This window comes from Malurus melanocephalus, unplaced genomic scaffold, assembly GCF_030028575.1.
Source record: "Malurus melanocephalus ecotype Western Australia unplaced genomic scaffold, MMel_1.1 scaffold_178, whole genome shotgun sequence".
In the NCBI taxonomy this organism is placed as follows: Eukaryota; Metazoa; Chordata; class Aves; order Passeriformes; family Maluridae; genus Malurus; species Malurus melanocephalus.
Window position 1 is genome coordinate 1,127,038 of NW_026623410.1, and position 18,550 is coordinate 1,145,587.

The window sequence follows — 18,550 nt, forward strand, 5'->3', positions numbered from 1 at the left end:
GATGCGGGCGCTGGAGCCGGGCAGCGAGCGGGGCTGGGGCGGGGACGGGCTGAGCGGCCCCAGGGGGGTGGGAGATGCCCGAGTCCCTCTGAGGCGGCTGGCCCGGGACTGCCACCCCCSGCTCATGCCCCAGGGACGGCTGCTGGCCGGACTCAGCCGGGGGGACTCCCGGCCGGTGCCTTTGGGGCCGGTAAAACCCCCCAAGTCGCGYCGCTCAACTACAACCTGCTTATTATGGAGGTTTTTTTCCCAGGCAAGGRAAGGCGGGAGCACTCGCGTCCCGATTTTGTTCTTTGGGGATGGGGGACAGGACAGGGGGTGTTTTCTCCGCCGGCGGCCCCGGGCACCTGCTGCGCTGGGCTGGAGCCGTACCGTGCCGTGCCGTGCCGAGCCCTGCCGTGCCGTGCCGTGCCGTGCCGGGCCGACGCTCGGCGGGCAGCCCCGCCCCGGCTCCCCCCGGGCGGCGGTGGGCGGGGGCCGGGCGGAGCGGGGAGCACGGCGCGGCACATCACAGCACGGCTCGGCACAGCACGGCTCGCCTCGGCTCCGCTCTCCCGCCATGGCATCCAAGTGCCCCAAGTGCGACAAGACCGTGTACTTCGGTGAGCGCATCCCCGGGGCCCGGCCCCCATCCCCTTCCCCGCGCCGAGACGCATCCCTGGCACTTCAAGCCGGTCCCCCAGCCCAGAGCCGGCGCTCATCCCTGCCGTCCCTTTCCCTGAGCCCCGGTGCACCCTCACCTCCCCAATCCCCCTCCGGGACGTGTCCCCTCGGTCCCCGCTCCGCCGCAGCTCCCAGCGGGGCTCACCCCGAGACCCGCCCGGCAGCCGCTGCTTCTCTCCCGGGCCCCGCCGTGCTGGCCGCGGCCTCTCTGCTCTGCCCCGTGTGCCGGGGGCTGCTGCCGGCTGGCCCCGGGGCAGGGGGCACGGAGGGTGTGGGTGACCCGGGCTCCCTGGGCTGGGGAGGGGAAGCAGGCGGTGAGGAGCCCTGGCTGGGGTACGCGCCCTCAGCCCGGGSTGCTGACAGTGGGGTGGCTCCTGTCCCCAGGCACCTGCTGGCGTGGGTCAGGGGAAGCCATCCCACCCGGCACGGCCGGTGCTGGCCAGGGGGCTCCCACAGCTGGGAGGATTTCGTGGGGCAGGGAAGTTGGCAGTGGCAGGTGCAAACAAACCCTTCTCCCCGCTGTTTTCTTTGATTGCCTGCAAACCTGGCCCCAGGTGTGCCACTCACCCCTCCCGTCCGCGGGCTGCTCCCGGCTGCGAGAGATAATGAACGCTTTGGGGTTTCTGCGGGACTTTTCCAAAGGCAGCTCCTGGGCTCGGAGGTCCGACTCGGCACGCCTGGGCTGGGTTAGGGCAGCAGCGAGTCCCTGCAGGTCTCCCAGCGCCCTGCTTGGGGTTGTGGCCGGTCGGGATCCCTGGGAACCGGGGCTGGAGTTTCTCCTGCCAGGCTGCACGGGCTGAGCGCCGCCGCCCGGCTCGCAGGGAGCTGGGGGTGGGTGGAGGTGGCAGCAGGGGCTGATCCTTGGCCTTGGTGCCTCCCTGACGCCCCCGAGGAGCTGCCCCGGCCCGGAGCCTCCCTGGTAGTGCCTGACCCCTGCGTGGGCACCCTTGGGACCGCACTGTGGGCTCGGGATGGCTCTGGGGATGGATCCAGCACTCCGGCCAGGGTCCGGCTGGGCTGGCACTGCCTCCCTGCACCCCCCCTGCCCATCTCCCCCCGCTGCTCCGGGATCCAGCCCCTGTTGCCTCAGTGCGTTTGTTTGGTGGAGAAATACCAAAGGGTCCCGATGATGTTTGAGCATTGGAGGCACTGGTGCTTTCATTCTTTTCCGGCCATCTCCAAGTAAACACAGGGAAATAGGAATTTGCTGTCTTCCTCCTTTAAATAAACCTATTTGTGTGTGGGCGGGAAGGGCTTGGCCCCTTGGATGTGCTTCTTTGTGTGAATCTTTTCCTTTTTAAGCAGAAAATAGTGCCTGCCCAGCCAGCTGGGCACTGACCCGGGGTCAGAGTCCCTCCTCTCGCTCCAGGAATGAGCCTGCCCTGCGTGGGGGGGTCGGGGCTGGGCTCAGGGACCCCTGCCCTGCCGGAGGAGGAGGCCAGGCTGTGCCAGGAGGAGAAGCACCAGCTCCCAGCAGTGTCTGTGCTCTTTTTCTCTCCCATGTGCTGCGGGATCTGTGGGTCTCCCGAGGATGTGGTTGGGGGGACAGGGCTGTACCCCATGCCCCTGTCCCAGGAGGGTTTTTGGAGCTGCAGTGGTCCCTGTCCCGGGCTCTGCTGCTTCTTGGCTCCCCGTTCCTGCCCCGCTTGGGGACACCCTGCCCTAGAGGGAGGAAGGGGCAGGTGCCTGGCAGCGGGGTGTGCCAGCCCCCATCCCAAACCTTCCCGCAGGGAATGCCGCCCCTGCTGCCCCTGAGAGAGACTCGGGGGTTGKGGGGATGAGTTAAAACGGGAACAAGCCCAAAACTTCTCCTTGCTTAGAGCTGAGATAGGCTGGAGCATGTCCCTGTTGATGCCTTGAGCTTTTCCTTGAGGAACCGCCCAGGCTGTGGCAGAATAAACCTGAGTCCGCTTATTCGGCGCATAAAAGCTCCATGCAAACTCGGAGCCGTCTTTCCGGGATGCGGCTCCCGGGCTTTCCTCCCGACGGGCCGCGTGGTTTGGTGGGAGGGCGATGGGAGCGCTGCGTCCCGGGTTTGGTGTCGCTCCCGAATTCCTCGGCTGGCCCGAAGCTTAGCGGGGAGGTGATTCATAAAGCCCCGCTTGTTCGGGAGCCTCCCTGACTGTGCTGAATGAACGCTGGCAGCCCCGGCAGCTCGAATGCCTGGGATTGCAGCCGTGGGTCATGTGTGAGAAATGCCGCCGGGTCCTGCTCGCTGCCGGAGCGGCTGCCCAGCGCCGGCACTCCCGGGTACCGATGGAAAACTCATTTCCAGCATGCCTGTTGCTTCATGCTCCCTGGAAAAATCCAGCGGGCTCCTCCCTGCGCAGTCAGGAGGATGTGGGCGTTTCCTGAGCGAGAGAATGAGCTTTTTTCCTTTAAAAAGCACAGGGAAATATAAAAATAGTTTTTGGCTTTTTTTCTAATTTTTTTTTTTTTTTTGAAGGAGGTTGAGGTCTGTGACATTGTTTCCAGGAACGGTTGGGGCTAACTTTCCTGCTTTGGGAGGCTGGCTGGATCAAGTGAATGTTTAACCGGAGGGGCAGGCGGCGGGTGCGGGGCCGGTCCCCATCCCGCGCTGGCAGGTGACAGAGGACTGGGGCTGGGCTTGGGTTTAGGTTATCGCTTCTGGCAGGAAACTCCGGAGGGACCAGAGTCTCCTGCAGCCAAACAGCCACAAACAGCCACGTGTTTCCCCAGCTCCCTTTCGCGTTGCTAAGCCTTTAAATGAGTTTTGCAGGGTCACCGGGAGCCCTGGCCAAGCCTTTCCGCCTCCCATCCTTTYTTCCCAGAGCTGCGGGGGACTGTGGCAGCAGGGGGTTTCCTGTTTTCCCATCGCAAGCCCCAGGGATACAGCGAGCACACGTGCAGCAGGGTCCGGCAGCGGGGTCAGCAGCGGGTGCATTTTGGGGAGCTCGTTCCGTGTGCTGGGGGGGTGAGGGCTGCTGGAAGGCTGCTGCTCTCTGTTTGTTTGGAAAGGGCATCCTAAAAGCAGGTGGGAGTCACTCAGTAGCCCCCTCCCCGGGCTTAAAGCTGCTCTCCAGGGCTGGTTTGCTGGTGGAATTCCAGAGGGGGCTGAGGACACACGGAAGGAAGGAGGGCCCAAGCCCAGCGTGCTGCAAGGGTTCTGACCCCGTGGTTGCACTGGACACGGGGTGTGGGGCGCTCTCCCTGCAGAGCACGGCCCYGCCGCCTCAGCCCGGCGAAATTCAAGCTGCAGAAGCCGCTCTGGAATTAATAAATAACCGCTGTCCTTGGCTGCAGGCGGGGAGATGGAGGGGCAGGAGGGCTTGATTTCCATCCCAGCCGTCCCTAACAAAGGAAGCGGCTCTTCAAGWGCAGCCGGTGTAGAGCCGGCACGTCCGTGTCGGCACAGCCCCGCCTTTCCTTGGGAGCTGCCTGCTCCCAGGGCTCGGAGCGAGCGTGGACCGTGCGGAATGGTAACTAAGGATGCTCCACTTCCCTGCTCCCCGAGCAGCGCCCTGCCGGGGGATGGGATGCCTCTGTGGGAAGCTGAAGAACAGGCTGATTAGCATTAGTTTTTCCCTCAGGAAAATGGCACGGGCTACGGAAAATGATCTGTGGGAGTGTGGGACAGGGCGGTGTGAGGGCTGGGTCCCCTCGCTCTCGCGTGCTGGGCTGTGCTGGGGCTCCTCAGTGCCGCTCCCGGGGCTGTGGGTGCTGCAGGCTTGGAGATGGCAGGGAAAACCCGGCAAAAACCTCCGTAAACCTGGAGCTGCTCCTGGGTGACTCAGTTTGGTGTCTGGATTAGAGTCCTGCACCCCTATCCCAGCTTCCAGGCAGCCAGAGATCCTCGTGTTCCTGTCCTCCCTCCCTGTCCCTGGCAGGAGCACAGGGATGGGGAGAGGTGAGGAGATGAAACTGGAAAGGAAAGGCAAGGAAAGGCGGAGCAGGAACGCCCAAGCAAGAAGTAATGGAAAATCTGTCACCGCAATGTTGCAATCAAATACGGAGCCTGGAGAATGAGCCGTGGTGCCACTTCTGGCTGTGGTGGGATGGTGGTGCCTGCTGCTCCTGCCAAGGGCTCTGAAGCCACCAGGGAGGGGATGGTGGGGGATTGGTGCTGGCAGGAGGATGGGGAGAGCTCTCCCACCATCCTGCTGTGCGATTGCTGCTGGGGAGCACCAAGGGAGGTGCTGAGCATCCTCTCCCGCTGCTGTCTCTGCTCACACTGTGCTGCCCACAGCCCTGGGCAGAGCCCTGCTCGGAGCTGTGGGGAGGTGAGGAGCCACGGGGCGGGAAGGGGCACTTTGACAGGCTTGGCTGCTCCAGCGTGTCCCAGAATCCTGCTCTCGCTGAGACRGGCCAGGAAACTGTCTTCTTCACCCGGCAGTGCCTGCCAGAGACGACATCTCAGCGTGCAGAAGGAACGCTGTGCTCTGAACCAGCAGCTGCCCAGGGAGTGGTTTGTGCTGTGCCTGCCTGTGCCCGGCTCTCAGTGGCCACTCTGCCCCTGGCTTTGGCTGGGCTGGACTCTTTTTCTGGTGCCCCTTGGCAGTGAGGGCTGCATCCCCTGCACCCCTCGGGGTCCTGCCTTCTGTGCCCCACATGCAGCTGGAAAGCAGCTGATTCCTTGGGCTCAGCTCTGGCTCAGCCCAGTGCCTGGCTGGGAACGCTGCTGATCCTCTCCCAGCACGGACACAGGCGAACTGCCCCACCTCAAATGCATCCCTTGTGGATGCTGCTTGATGAAGCCCCGTGGAAAAGGGAGAGGGACTTGCTGGAGGCTGCCCTGGCCCTGCAGGGCAGAGTGGGAGATGGGAGGCTGGTGGGCAGGGCAGTGCCTGCCGGAGGAGAGGCCGGGAGCAGCAAGGTGGGTGGGAGCCGTGCTGTGTATCGGGGCTGTGGCTGGAAATCGAGCGGCTCGGCTGCGCGGGGGCTCGGATCCCGGRGAAGACCTTGTCTCTCCCCTTGGCTGGAAGGGGGAGCCCCCGCCTGGGATATTCCCTGCTCCTCCGCGGCAAGGCCGTGCTGAGCTGGCTCTGCTGCACGCTTGGAGRGAGCCCAGCAAGCGAGCGCTGGGGCTGGAGGCTGCCTTGCCTTGCTGCAGGGAAGCTAAATCTGTGTTTGGCCACAAATCAGGGTGCGGTGTAAGCGTCAGCAGCGGCTGTGCCATGGGGAAAGGAGCTGTGCCGGAGGAGGGCAGGGGTGGGGTGGGCTGAGGGGCACAGGAGGGCAGTGCAGACCCTTGGCAGGGCAGCGTGGCTGGGATATGGCCCCGCATGGCATGGCAGGAAATCCTCAAGCTGTCCTTCCACCTTTTCCATCTCTCGGMCACTTTGTGAGGAGCTGGGGAGTGGACGAGGCTGCTGGCTCATGGCTCTTGGCTTTGTTTCCAGCCATTTGCCAGGCTCCTTGCCTTGCACTTTTCTCTCCTCATTCCTTTGTGTCTGCAGATGCTTTGAAGCGCACCTGCAGTCACTCTGACAGAAGATGCCCATCGCTGCATCCCTGTGGGGATTTGGCATCCTTTTTACCAGGCTGGGCTTTGGCAGCCCTTCCCCGTGCCCTCCCAGCCCTTTGCAGGGACGCAGCCGCAGTTACGGTTCCTTTTGCTGAATAAGCCTCCGCCTGGGAGCAGCCCTGACGTCAGGCTGTGGAAATACCTGTGCGAGGGCCTGGAGCTGGCTCGGCGCAGAAACTGGGAGGAGGGATGCTCTGTTCCCACCCTGAGCAGATGCGCCCACCTCTGGCCCGCGCCAGCCGCTTTGTCTGGGCACGGCGGGTAATTAAGGGCTGAGCCGCGTCGTCTGTGGGGTGGGGCTGCTGTGGAGCCGTGGGATCAGCCTGCCCGCTCCTGGCCTCTGTGTCCCCTCCAGCTCCGGCTGTGTCCCTCGGCAGGGTGGGCTGCGTCCCCTGCACACAGCAAATCCCCATCCCAGGGCTGCATCCCCTGCACAGAGCAAATCCCCATCCCAGGGTTGCATCCCCTGCACAGAGCAAATCCCCATCCCAGATTCCTGCAGTCAAGCACCTTCACTGTGCCTTTCCAGGGTTTAAACTCGGCTGGCTTGAGGGCTGAGTGTGCAAGGGTGGGATTCAGYGAGGATTTGCGTGCACTCGGCGTGATGAGAGAGGATGAGAGTTTGGTGGCAGAGGCCGGGTGTAGTGACACGTCTGCCCTGGAGCCCTGTGCCATCCCACGCTTCCCGGACACAGCCCCTGCTGCTCCTGCGGTGCCGATGGGGGGGTGAGCCCTGGGGGTGCGGGGGAAGGAGCGGGGCTCCCCCCAGCAGCAGGAGGATGCGGCCAGAGGCTTCTCCTCTGGAGCTGATGCAACAGCGGAGCAGCTGTGGCCGAGCCACAGGAAATCTGGGCGCTGGTTCTTTCCCTCCGCGGTGATTTATGGGATGGGGTGGCTGCAGGCTGCTGCCCTGGAAATGGGCCGGGGTGGCTCCAAGCTGCTTCCTCTGCTCGGTGCGAACAATGCCTTCTGGAAAGCCATCCCGGCTGTGCCGGTCCCGGCTRCATCCCCCGGGAATCCTTGTTTGCAGCCGGAGGAGGATGCCTGAGCGGCCTCGGCGCGGCATTTCCATCTGGAGGCGAGGGGCAGCCCCCGTGGTTCCCGGGCTGTCCCTGTGCTCCGGGGGCACCCGGCCGCCTCCTCCCTCCTGCCCCATCCCCTGGMACGGATTGCGGGTGCCACTGAAATCCCTCTTGCTCTGCAGGGATGGTTCATCCGTCTGGGGGGAGCAAGGATTTCCATCGGCTGGAATACCGCGGAGGGGGTGGATATTGGGGGAGCTTCTTGCATGGCGGGAGCAGGAAGGAGCTGCTGTGGGCTGTGGCCAGCTGTAATTGCAATGGCCCCTGGAAAACATCCGCCGGGAGCTTCCTCCTTGCTSTGTGGCGGCGCTGGGTCGGGGCAGCGGGGGGAGCTGGGGTGACGCAGTCGGATCTCAGCCTGGCCTGGCTGTGCATCCACTGTGACAAAGCCGAGTGCTTCTTTGGCCCSGAGCCCCTGGCTCGGCTTTCAGCCCATCACGCTCCGGTTCTCTGCCTGGTCACCCCGGGCAGGCAGCCGCTCCTGCCGGCAGGGCTGCGAGGATGCAGGGCTCCTGCAGGGGCTCCAGGGCAGCGGGGTGCTGGGATCTCTGTGTTCCCTTTGCTTTTGGGATTCCCAAAAGGGGATTGTTTACCCTGCGGGCTGTTTGCACTGCAGCGCGCTCTCTGCTTCCAGAGACACGTGAGGGCTGCAGAGGAAAAGGAGGGCAGGGCTGGCCCTGGCGCTTTCCTGCTGTGCTGCTTTCTGTGAGGGGCTGGGGAGGGAGATATGGGCTGTCCTGAGCCCCTGGGCTCGGAGCCAGCAGGGATTTGCTCTGGCAGCTTTGGGCGGGTCAGCACAGACCCCTGGCTGTGGTGGGCATCCCTTCCCCCTGCTGTGTGCTCCTGTCACAGTTTGGTTTAACAGCCTGCATGGCATCACTGGGAGGTGGGTTTGGAATTTCTTCCAGCTGATGCCAGTCCCCGAAGCCCACCTTCCTCGTGCTTGTTTGGGGATACCCTCAGGAGTCTCCTCTGGTGCAATGGCTGTGTCTCTGCCCCCTCCGGCCACCCTGCTTTGCACCGGGACTGAATTTTTGGGTGGTGATGGCATTGYTTCGGCTTATCTCACCCCGTGGCATGCCCAGGATGCAGCTGTTTGCCTTGGGAGGAGGGAGGCTCTGGGAGCCAGGACCTGCCCTTTGGGGAGCCCTTGACCCCCATCTTGACCGGATGCAAACAGGTGACATTTGCTGAGGTCCTCAGGGSGGAAAGCYGGCATCGCAGAGGAGGTCTGCTCGRGGAGCGGGGCCGGCTCCGGTTGCGCTTTTATTTGCTTGTTAAATATTTCATTTGGCTCTCCTGATTTAGTTTTACGGTTGCTCTAACGGGCTCACGCTGTTTTCCAGCTGTCTCTGCACATGTGCAGGGCAGAGGGAGGGCCRGCAGGAATCCGTGGGGGGCACGAGGCTGCCCTCAACCACCCAGGAGCGGGGAGGGAGCAGGGATGATGCAAGGCTGGGGATGGAAGATGAGCACTGGCAGCCTGTGCTGCCTCCCAGGGCGCTCCTGGAGACCTACAGCTCAGGGCCAGATGGAGGGATTGCATTTGTGTTCATACAACCCATCTCAAAGCATTTGCCTTCCCTGAATTTGCCCACTGGTGCTTTGAAACCCTTCCCAGTGGCGGCAGCGAGTTGCTGGATGGTGGCTGCGCACCCATCTGCACACCGTGCCTGTTCCCGGGCTGGGAGCGAGTGGTGAGCACCCGCACGCCCAAGGGGCAGCTGCTTTCCAGAGCCAAGTGTCCATCCTGGGATGGCTGTCCCCATCCTCCTGGGAGCATCTCTGGAGCTGCAGCAGCGGCTCCCYGGGGAGAGGCTGGGTGTGCGTGGGGGGAGAGTGTGACTGAACGGGCGGGGTGGGCATGGAAACGCCAAATATTTGAATGGGAGTGAAGTCACTCCGGGTAACGTGGCACGGGTAAAAATAGACGCGGGGARTAGGAATGAAAATGCTACCGGTTCTGGACTGGTGCGTGGGAAAGCGCGGCCGCGGGATGGCAGCTGCGCGGTGTCCTGCTTCCAGCTGGAATGGGGTTAGGTTTCTTCCTAAAAGCTGGCGCTGTGAGGGGTCAGAGAGCGGGGTTGTGTCCCCGTGTCCCACAGGGCTGCAGCAGAGCGGCCCCTGGTCCCTGCAGCATGTCCAGTGTGAGCAGCCCCCCTTGAGCCCCTCTGGGGTGCAGCCCCCCGTGGATCCCACAGTCTGGTTTCACCGGGCTTTAGCGGGTGCAGGGCAGTGGCTCACCCCTCTCTCGTGTCCCTTGCAGCCGAGAAGGTTTCCTCCCTGGGCAAGGACTGGCACAAGTTCTGCCTCAAGTGTGAGCGCTGCAACAAGACCCTGACCCCGGGCGGGCACGCTGAGGTAAGAGCTGGGTGGGTGCGGGGGRTCTGGTGGGGTGGGAACCCCGAGAGCAGGGCTGGGGTAGATATCTGGTGCCACATGGAGGGGCTGTCCCTGCAGCATGCCAGCCCAGGACAACACCCTGTGGCCTCAGTGGCTGCTGCTGCGGCTCATGGCACTCCTGTGCACAGCCCTGGGCAAGCCACAGAGTGGTGCTGGCACCACACTTGGTGTCCCTGCTCTGTCACCCTGGGCTCTTAGGCAGCGCTGGTGGGGCTTGGCACACMCAGGGAAGAACTTTAAGCTCCATGCAGCGGGCAGAGTTGTTGGGACATTGTGGGTGCTGAGAGCCTGCACCAACCTGGGGTTAAAAACACCGAGAATGGGCAATGCCAGGGCTGCCATGGCAATGACAGCCCGGCTCTGTGCTCTCAGTGCCCTGCAGCTCGTGCTGSAGCGTGATGCCACTGCCACTACCCAGCAGCCGGCAGTGTGAAGGTGGTGGCAGCTGCTCAGATTGGGAGCAATTGTGTATTTCCTGTGCCATGTCCCAGTGTGACACCCGCCGCCCCGGCTTTGTGCAGCACCTGTCATTCCACRGTGTCACCAGCTCCTTAGCTTGGCTCTAGCGGGCAGAGCAGCTGGGAGCAGGGGGACAGCTGTGCTGGTTGTCCCCAGCCGGCGGGAAGCGGGGCCTGTCCTGCCCGGAGGATGGGCTGGATCTGTGCTTCAGGCCGGGTTAAGCCCGGAAGATTTGCTGCTTCTCCATATAAGGCTGRGTTCTGCTGCCATAGGGGATGGCAGCCAAGCCCCACTGACTGTGCCGGCAGCAGATTTGGCCTTTCCCTGCTGTTTCCCCCTCCTTTTGAGGCGGCTAGGTCGGAAAGGTGTCGCGGGGAGACCAGTCAAATGTTTACCCTCCCCCGTGGCCTGGTAACGCTGTGAGCACRCTCGGATTTATGCCTGGCAGTATTTTGCAGCTGCCTCTGGCCAGCCCGCAGCCTTCCCACTCTGCCAGCCTTATCTCTGGCTGTGCTGGCCCTCGCCCTTGGCACAGCACCTCTGCTCAGTGCCACCCTGCCCTTCGTTAGGGAGCCCTGGCCTTGCCTGGAGGGGATGGAGCGGGGTGGGGATGCTGAGAGAAGCCGAGCATGCCGTGGGGTGGGATCCTGCCCGAGAACGGGGTCCCAGAGGGTTTTCTGCGTGGGGCAGAGTGTGTGCAGCCCTGCTGGCCCCTGCTCCAGCCACAAACGCTCTTTCTTTTCTCCTGGACTCGGTTCCAGCTGGCCCATGAGAAACGGCTGYGGGGAGTTCCGGGGTTTATCGCCTGCCTCATGCCTTCCTGTGATAATCACCCCAGACGATAGCGGGGTCGATARCGGCTGGGCTGGGACCAGCGCCCGMRAGGGGCTCTGATCTCGGGCCAAGGCRAGGGAAAGGCGAAGCTCAGGGCTCCCACGGTGCTCTGAGCACCCGAGAATGGTCTGGCTGTGCACAGGATGCTGCGGGGGTGAGGGGATGCTTTGCTGGGTCTGGTGCCGCACGGCTGAGTCCAGTGCCTGTCACCTAAGCTGGACACTGGTGCTCCAGAACAGCCCGGATGACTGATGCAGGTGAACCCCCCGAGTGCTCAGGCTGGGTTAGACTGTCGCTGCACACCCAGCTGGGTGTGTTTTAGGGTACAAGAATGGCCACGGTGGTCTCTGAGCACCAGTGAGGGAACCGTGCTCACTGCTCAGCATCCTAACACTGCCCTCTCTCCCCAGCACGACGGGAAGCCCTTCTGCCACAAGCCCTGTTACGCCACGCTGTTCGGCCCCAAAGGTACGTCCAGGCTCCCCCCATGCCTGTGCAGCTGTGCTCAGGAGGGGCCAGGTCCCCTCATCCCCACTGGTGGCCCCAAAAACATCCCAGAAGCCAGGTTGGCATAGCTGAACATCAAGCCAACAAACTGCAGTCCCAGCCCTGCTGTCTGCTTGTGCAGAGGGAGAGAAGAGCCACTGGAGGGAGGGAGGGAACGAGGGAGGAAGGAATCCATTCTGACAGCTGCCCTTTTTTATTTTTTTAATCTTTAAAAAACAAATTCCCATTCAGACAGAAGGTGGAGTCACTCTCCTATCCCAGAYGTGGCTGGAGAAAAGCCTGGCTCAGGAGAAACCAAGCCAGGGCTGAAGTGTGGGGGTGGCCCTTGGCTCAGCATGGCTGGGGGAGGTGGGACAGGGGGCTGGGGGGACAATGGGGACCCCGAGTGCCCCCAGGCCACCACCACAGCCTCTGTGTGTCCCTTTGCAGGGGTGAACATCGGTGGTGCTGGCTCGTACATCTACGACAAGCCGCAGATCGAGGGGCAGACTGCTCCGGGACCCATCGAGCACCCCGTGAAGGTGGAGGAGAGGAAGGTCAATGCTGCCCCTCCCAAGGGACCCAGCAAAGGTGAGGGGCAGCACAGGACAGGCAGCCTGGCCCTGTGCCGTGCTGGGCAGCTGATCCAGAGCCAGCATGTTTGGTGATGGTGTGGGGTGCAGGGTTTGTGTGTGGGGTCTGCCCCACCCAGCTGTGTCCTGGCTGAGGTGTCCCCTCACTTCCCATGCACATGTCCTCTTTCCTTGCAGCCTCCAGTGTCACCACCTTCACTGGGGAGCCCAACATGTGCCCACGCTGTGGCAAGAGAGTCTACTTTGGTAAGGTGGCCAGTGGGCAGTGGGTGCTTGCCTCGAGGAGTGGCATGGGTTCAGGGTGGCATGGCCTTGGGGTGGCATGGGTTTGGGGTGACCTGGCCTCGGGGTGGCATGGCCCCATGGGTTGGGGGCCATGCAGGAGCCCTGGGGTGTGCAGAGAGGATAGGAGCAGGGTTTGGATCAGAGAGGGAGCTGTGGGTACAGAGGGATGTGCCTGATACTCTCCTGGGTGCAGGGCTCTATCTGCATCCTGTCCCTGCTGGCAGCTCCCACGTGGCAATAGCTGTCCTCAGCTGTCCCCTGTCACCTGAGAGGCACTGGGAGGGGGTGGGCAGGGGTGTGGGAGGCTGGGGTGCACAGGGCTCCCTCAGGATGTTGCAGGCAGGGGTGATGTCCCCACGGGGAGTGCTCCCCCTCAGCACGTTGCAGGGGGCTGGTGTGACCCTCCCTCCTTGTCCCACTGCAGCTGAGAAGGTGACCTCGCTGGGGAAGGACTGGCACCGTCCCTGCCTACGCTGTGAGCGCTGCAGCAAGACGCTGACCCCGGGGGGGCACGCCGAGGTAAGGCTGTCCCAGCCCCAGAACCCTGRCCAGCACACTGGGGATGCCCATGGGCCGTGGCTGAGCTGTCCCAAGCCATCCCATAGGCAAACCCTCCTCTGCAGGAGGGCAGGGCTGGGAGGAGCAGCTCCTCGGCCTGGGGAAGTGCTGGGGTGGCGGCAGGGGACAGAGTGACAGAGATGTTCAGCAGGTGGACACATCCTGGGGACTGGGTTTCTCTGGCCCCCAGCCCAGCTGACAGGTGTCTCTCTGTCCCACACAGCACGATGGACAGCCGTACTGCCACAAGCCCTGCTACGGGATCCTCTTCGGGCCAAAGGGTGAGTGCCTGGGGCACACGGGGTGGGGACCCAGCCCAGGGACACTCACTGTGTGGGCTGCCACTCTCCCACCACCCAGAGGGGACATCTCCCTGGAGCGTGCCACCTTCCTCACCCTCCTGTTTCTCACTCCACGCAGGTGTCAACACCGGAGCTGTGGGAAGCTACATCTACGACAAAGACCCCGAGGCGAAGAACCAGCCCTAGGCAGCGTCCCCGCCCGCCKGCCCGCACGCTCTGTGCCCCTCCTGTACTAACCTCCTGCTCCCAGCCGGGGCAGACCCTCACCAGGCTGGCCACGGAGCTGTGCCCTCTCTGCTGTCTCTACTCCGGGCAGGACAGCCCTGCCCCTGGKTTCTATATCATAGTCTCTAATATAAGCTTCAGTGTTTAAAGGCAAAGGTAGAAGGTATCTCTGGTGGTTCCCAATGCGCTCTGCCCTCCCCAGCCCTTCCATCAGCCCCCCGAGYRTGGGAGGCWGYAGGRCAGGGGYGGGGATGTCGCTGTGTGCAGGGGGTGGCACCCAAAGGGCTGAGGACAATGGAAGGTGGTGGCAGGAGTCTCACCACGGGAGGGTGCTGTCCCTCAGTGCTTGGGGATGGCGGCTGTGGCTCAGGGTGCCCAGCCCTTTTCCTCACCAGCTGCTGGGTTTTGTGACACCTGGCAGCACTGCCCTTCTCCTGGCTGTTCCTGGGCTCCACGCCCTGCTCCCTCTCCCAGGTGCCACAGCTGGCCCTGTTCTCCTTTAGCTCTGGCACCCCCGTCCATCCCCATCCTTGGATCCCTGCAGGTGCACMCAGCAGTGCCCCTGCTCTGCGGGCTGGTTTATGTTGGTGCCCTCCCCAGCCCCATCCCCCTGGCAGCACAGCCCGTGCCAGGGGGCACCTGGCAGCTGCAGCCCTGCTTGTGGGGGCTCTCCCTTCCCCACCTCTGGAGGACAGAGCGCATTGGGCTGGCGGCGTGGGCAGCAGGACCCCTCTGCTTCCCCGAGCCGCAGGTTTCTCGTCGTTGTTGTTTATTTATAAGCAGTTGTAAATGTGCTCCTCGCTTGGAGAATGACACGTGCCCCATCTCACCCGTCCCCCSGTGCACGCCCGGCCCTGCTGCCGTCCAGGAGAGCGGGGAGGGGGCTGGTGCAGGGGACCCGCCGGGGCAGCGAGCCCTGGGTGCCGGCACCGCGCTCTCCCCGGGCTCCCTGCGCGGCCGCGGGGCTGACTTTTGTTATTTGCTGACAATAAAGGTTTTGAGAGATGTGGTGTGCAGCTCAGCTCTGGGCGGCGGCACGGGATCCCTACATCCCTCTGGGCCCAGGACAGGGTGGGATCCTGCTGCTGTGGGTCTGTCCCGGCTGCTCCTCCCGGGGCCAGGCTGAGCAGCCCCAGCTGAGTGTGAACTCCTCCTGGTGCAGAACAAGCCATGGCTGAGAGCACAACGGGCTGCAGCTGCGRTGGGGTGGGATGGGGTCCTTCCCGGCTTTGGAGGGTGGAAAATTAATGCAGAAAAGTAACAGAGCAGGTGACACTGTTCCCCCCAGTTGAGCCGTGCCCGAGTGCGGCTGCCAGCGGGAAAGCTCAGCCTGGCAGCAGCGGGGCAGGAATGCGGTGTGGGGACACTGGCTACCCCCCAGCCCCTAGGAGTTGCTCTGTCCCCAGCCAGCTCCCAGCCCCGCTGCCAGGCCTGGTTTTAGACACGCAGCTATTCCCCCCAGAGCCGGGCGGCGTCTGGAGAGCGAAGCACGGAGCCTGCGGCTGCCAAGGCAAACACCGGCTCTGGGAACCGCTGCTCCGGCTCGTCCCTTCKCTCACGTTCTTGCCAGAGCCCCGCTGGGCTGCCTGCTGGCTGTGCCCCCCTAGGCATCCCACTGGCCCCGTCTGCTGGGGAAAACAGGGACCTGGTGGCCCCTGCGAGGTGTTGCATCCTTGGGGCAGCCCCAGCCCTGGAGCCGCTCCGTTGCCGTGCAGAGGGGGTTGGTTTTCAGTCCCAGCCCTGGAGCCGCTCCGTTGCCGTGCAGAGGGGGTTGGTTKYCAGYCCCAGCCCTGGAGCCGCTCCGTTGCCGTGCAGAGGGGGTTGGTTKYCAGYCCCAGCCCTGGAGCCGCTCCGTTGCCGTGCAGAGGGGGTTGGTTTTCAGYCCCAGCCCTGGAGCCGCTCCGTTGCCGTGCAGAGGGGGTTGGTTKYCAGYCCCAGCCCTGGAGCCGCTCCGTTGCCGTGCAGAGGGGGTTGGTTGCCAGCCCCAGCCCCCGGCCTTGCTCCTGGCCCGGGCACAGCTGCAGAGCAGGGACAGCAGGCAGCCCGCGGCCGCAGCGGCATTCCAGGGCTCAGCAGCCGGCAGAGCTGTGGTTTTTCCCTCCCGGCAGCAATCCCAGCGGCACGRAGCCTTTTCCCAGGCACAGAATGCTCGGTAGTTCCCGGTTCGGGGAACGGGCGTGTGTGTGTTGGTGTTTTGGTGGGGTTTCTATAGAGACGTGACCCTTCGGATGCTTTAGGGACAAGGCTGCAGTGTAAATCAGAGCCGTGTCACCCTGCCGGCTCCTCCTCTGACCCATTGCAGAGAGCGGGGCCCTCACAGCCAAAATTTGCCAAGTCTGCCACACGTAGATGTGCCCCTCAGGCACATCCTTTTTTCTTTTTTTTTTTTTTTTTTCTCCTCCTTACATTTTCTTTCCCCCATGAGAGTTTTACTGAAGGAATGCAATGAAATTAAAAATAGACAAAATTCAGCTCTGCTGCACAAGGGAGTGCTGGGAAGCCTACAAATATCCCAGCGTCCTGCTACTCCAAATGGCACAACCTGGCTGCTTGGGCTCTGGGTGGGCAATGTCCCCCCACCCTCAGCAGGCAGAGGGGCTGGGCACCCCTTTGTGACAAAAAGTGTCCCTCAAGTACTGCAGGCACTCACAGGGTGGGTGCTAAGATCAGGAACCTGAAGGCTGTAGCAGATCTTTGGGATCCTTTTTTGGGATCCTGTGTGGGATTATCTGTGTGAGTGCTGAAGGGGCTGGGGCCATCCTTGTGCTGATGGGTCAGTGTGGGGACCAGGGCACAAACACAGCAGAGTGGCACTTTGCTCGAGCAGAGAAGGCAGCTCTGGCCTCTAATCCTTGGTGCATTTTTGTATTTATTTTTGGGAGGCTTATGTGAGCTGAAAGTGCTCCTTTACTTGAGGCTTGGAAAACATCTTTCCCCTCAGGGATGTCAAATATTTTAGGTTTTTTTCAGCTTGGACTTGCTAGTGGGACAAAAAAGTTGGAGGGCTCTGGTGATTACAGACAAGCTCTCCAGGGTAMAGAGGAAAACAGAGAACAAAGTGGATGCAGCTTTGCTTGGAAATCCCCCAAGCCCTGTGAACTTGTCCTGGGCCGTTTTACTTGCCAGCTCCCAGGTTTCCTGGGAGCCAGCAGAGCTCAGGAGAGAACTCACCAGCYGGTCGAGCTATTCTGAGGGCAGGCYSGGTGCTGGGTGTCCCCASGCTGCAGGAGGAGCAGGATTGTCACCTAGTGGTGCTTCTCAACAGAAGGCTGAGGGTGCCCATGCCACAAGAAATGGGGCTGCACAGCCTGTGACCCAGAAAAGGGATGGTGAGGGTACAAAGGCTGCTCCCAGAGAGCACAGCAGCTGCACACGTGGAAAACACCAGGAAAGGGCTTGGCAGGGGTAGGAATGATGAGGGCAGCCCTGGGTACATCTGAGCCAGTCCATGCTGGGATGGGAGATGCGACCATCACTGTGTGGAGGGGTCCTGAAACACAGTGAGAATGGCTCTGATGTGCTGGGGCCAGAGCAGCACAGCTGGGCAGCGAAGCCAGACAGATTTAAAGCATTTGCTGGGAAGTCAATAAACAGGAGCCAAAAGGGATGAAGTGCTGGAATATGTGATTTAGGATGGGATATTAAAAGTGACCCAGTAAGCACAGATTGTTTCCACAAGGGCCAAGAGCCGGCTCAGATACTCCTGGAGTCAGCAGAGGGGCTTTTCCCGGCTTGGCTGAGCTTTGGCTTGGTCYCAGCACGAGGTTACAGGACTGGGTGTAAATACTGGGGAGGGTGTGGGAGAGCAAGGAGGGATGGAGAAAAAGGAATGGCACAAAAGCAAGCAGAGGAGGATTTGGGCTGTAAATCCCCCTGCCACGCAGTGCCCTGGGCTGTCACGCAGGGAGAGCTGTGGGCTCTGGCTGTGACACTGGCAGGGATGGTGCTGGCTCCCCAGCTTGTTGCTGCCTGGGGCATCCATGAGGGAACACCCCAAGATTTAGGCTGAGCTCTGCATCAGCCTTTAGGTTTCCGAGGTGGGGTGACAGCTGGGGACCGTCCTGGGGAGCTCAAGCGGCTTCTGGAGTGCCCTGGGGCAGATTGTTGGGGGGGGCAATGCCTGTGCTGATGGGATGGAGGTGTGCAGGCTGTGCAACCCTTTGACTCCTCCTCTTCCTCCTCTCTCCTGCTCTGTCCTGGCTCTCTGTCGTGCCTGTGTATGTCAGAGCACTGTGCTCATATCCTTTTCACCTTCCTGCTCCACTGCCACGGCGTGCCCACGCTGAGCAGCGCCCTGACAGAGAGAGCAAACACTTCTGCGTCCCTTTGCCTCACCTCCAGTGAATTTTTAACCAGGAATAAAAGGTGTGGCGTCACCAGCCTGGACCCAACCCAGGACGAGTGGCACTGCCAGGTAGGCTGGGGAGGTGATCCCTGGCACAGATCCCCTGTGAGTAGCCCCTGAGTAGTGTCCACACCCTGTCCCAGTGCCCAGCACCCTGGCAGGSAGAGGCAATGCCTCCCGGGCACTGGGCAGCTTTCCAAAGCAGCAGGCGTTGCTTCCTTGACAATCCYGGCTCCGTTTGATAGCCACAATAGAAACAGACAGGCCACGCCAGGAAAATGTACCGAATCCTCCCCCAGCAGGATTTAGCCAGGAGGTTTCCTTGGGCTGCCGCTAACGGAAAGCTYGCAGAAAAGAGCAGATGGTAGCGGAGGCTTTGGCCAGACTGTGCTCAGGRAGGCTGGGGCAGCCTGGATGAAATTGGAGGAGATTTTCCATGTCTTGGCGGGCTTGGAAAAGCGGACAAGGGTTGCCACACCCTTTTGTCCCACGGGTGGAAGCCCCAGCCGTGTCCCTGTTGTGTCCCCACGTGGGCAGCCCTGCGTGCTCCGGGAGCCGGGATTGAGCCCGCGGCTCCGTGTTTGTTATTGCTCGTGCAGTGTAACAWTAACCGCGTGATGATAATTCACGCCCCGCCTCGGAGGGTGAGAGCTGACCCGGCAAGGGGGCAGCCAGCTGCCTGARCCCGCCTGGAGGCGTTTTTACAGTTTCAGCTGGGAGCAGACATGTGATTGCCCGTGCCCGCGGCAGGACGGCTCTGCCCTGTGTCCCCGAGGGCACTGAGCACAGATTTTGGCGTGGCAGCGACTGTATCTTACTCGAACCGTTTG

The 18,550-nt window shown here is 62.5% G+C and overlaps 1 protein-coding gene across 1 annotated transcript; it reads left to right on the forward strand.

Moving 5' to 3' along the window:
* Nucleotides 1-485: 485 nt before the first annotated feature.
* On the forward strand, nucleotides 486-13,604 carry CRIP2 (cysteine rich protein 2). The gene is made up of 8 exons (XM_057372813.1): nucleotides 486-602; nucleotides 9,497-9,591; nucleotides 11,337-11,394; nucleotides 11,863-12,003; nucleotides 12,183-12,251; nucleotides 12,715-12,809; nucleotides 13,072-13,129; nucleotides 13,269-13,604. The coding sequence occupies exons 1-8, from the start codon at nucleotides 560-562 to the stop codon at nucleotides 13,334-13,336; spliced, it is 627 nt and encodes a 208-aa protein (XP_057228796.1). The 5' UTR covers nucleotides 486-559; the 3' UTR covers nucleotides 13,337-13,604.
* Nucleotides 13,605-18,550: the final 4,946 nt, after the last annotated feature.